At 28.1% G+C, this 1,453-nt stretch overlaps 1 protein-coding gene across 1 annotated transcript; it reads right to left on the reverse strand.

Moving 5' to 3' along the window:
* Nucleotides 1-11: 11 nt before the first annotated feature.
* LOC115034791 lies at nucleotides 12-1,435 on the reverse strand. Its single transcript, XM_029492248.1, has 3 exons — nucleotides 1,212-1,435; nucleotides 435-808; nucleotides 12-367 (listed from the first exon to the last, which is right to left on the reverse strand). The coding sequence occupies exons 1-3, from the start codon at nucleotides 1,308-1,310 to the stop codon at nucleotides 271-273; spliced, it is 570 nt and encodes a 189-aa protein (XP_029348108.1). The 5' UTR covers nucleotides 1,311-1,435; the 3' UTR covers nucleotides 12-270.
* Between the last annotated feature and the right edge of the window lie 18 nt (nucleotides 1,436-1,453).

Below are 1,453 nucleotides of genomic sequence, written 5' to 3' on the forward strand. Positions count from 1 at the left end.
AATTTACTGTAATATTAAAACTAACAACTCTACAGTCTCTAAATTTACAATGTTTCACGTTAGTAAGACAAAGACAACACATGCGGGTGTAGCATCATCTAACTATTAAGTTATAACAATTAATACTAAATAATTTAAATAATTAAATAATACCTAAAAGCTTTAACAAAGTTTGCAGCATTGTCTGTAACTATAAGAGTAGTTTTTTTATTAATTTCAAATTCATTAAGAATTTTATCAATAGCTTCTGCAATATTATTATATGTAGGTCTACCAATCATTCTTCTGCAAGCAAGTCCTTTGACCTTTAGAATGTCGATGCAACGTTAGAGGATCAATCCAATGTACAGTAAAGCCTATATATGATCTAAAATAATAAAAATTAATGAATATAATATACAAAAACAAAATACAATTATTTTGAATGATCTAACCTGTGAAATATACTCCAACAACCAGCTGTTAAGCACACATATTTTATGTTTTCCAAGTCATTTATTATTTGTGAAATCATTTGTTTATAAATGCATTGAACATTGCGCATTAATGTTCTTCTTGAAACAGGAACTTTATTGCAAGTAATTTTACAGTATCTTAAAAATGCAGGGTGCTCTATAAAAGAAAAAGGAGACACCGTACTAACTATAAGCTGCAAATTTGCAGCATCAAATTCAGCTTGAGTTAACTTTTTCACAGATATTTTCCCAACTTCTTCTATCTTATATTGTTTACTGCATTGATTTAAATTGTTGTTTGACCTTTTCTTTGCACTGTTATTAAAATTATCCAAGTCGTTGGGATGTATAAGCTATATAAAAACATTAAATATTAGGATGAAGTCAGCGCACTATTTGACATTTGTTTTCTCTCTCTTTTAAACATACCTAGCAAGTTTGCATTCACAAGAACAAAACTTATGTTGTTAGCTCTAATGTTAAATTTAAATTAACTTGATCTATTATAATCAAACATAAAGCTAAAAATATTATTTGTATTTGTATGATGGAATTTTTATAATATTTTAATTTTAATGCGATATATTATTAAATATATTTTTGGACTGTAATATTTTACTACATTGTCAAACACAAATATGAATTATTATAAATAACACTTTAACACTGTCTATACTAGTGTTACCTACTCTAATTACTATACATAAGCTAGTAACACAAGGTTGGTTCTAATGAACACAAATTTGCTGTGCTTACTTTAATATGTGTTCTTAGATTGGAATTTGAACATTTTGACGTAAATTCCTCCACAAAATTTTGCAAACGGCCCGCAACTGTTTCTTTTTCTTTCGGCATTGTTTAAATAAAATATGAATAATGTGTACAGTACCTATACCTCACATTAAAACACTAAAACAAGAAATTGAACGGACAAACGCATACGACTAATACGAGTAAACTCATCGTGTTGGTGGTACTGGGGTAACGGACCTTTGGAT

This window comes from Acyrthosiphon pisum, unplaced genomic scaffold (genome assembly GCF_005508785.2).
Source record: "Acyrthosiphon pisum isolate AL4f unplaced genomic scaffold, pea_aphid_22Mar2018_4r6ur Scaffold_21096;HRSCAF=23014, whole genome shotgun sequence".
NCBI lineage: Eukaryota > Metazoa > Arthropoda > Insecta > Hemiptera > Aphididae > Acyrthosiphon > Acyrthosiphon pisum.

What these genes read in the sequence shown, in the direction of transcription:
- LOC115034791 (XM_029492248.1), bottom strand. Translation starts at nt 1,310, where the DNA reads ATGCCGAAAGAAAAAGAAACAGTTGCGGGCCGTTTGCAAAATTTTGTG. An exon ending in ATCTAAGAACACATATTAAA is followed by an intron (nt 809 to 1,211) that starts GTAAGCACAGCA and finishes GTTTTTATATAG; the next exon opens with CTTATACATCCCAACGACTT. An exon ending in TGTTGGAGTATATTTCACAG is followed by an intron (nt 368 to 434) that starts GTTAGATCATTC and finishes TTATTATTTTAG; the next exon opens with ATCATATATAGGCTTTACTG.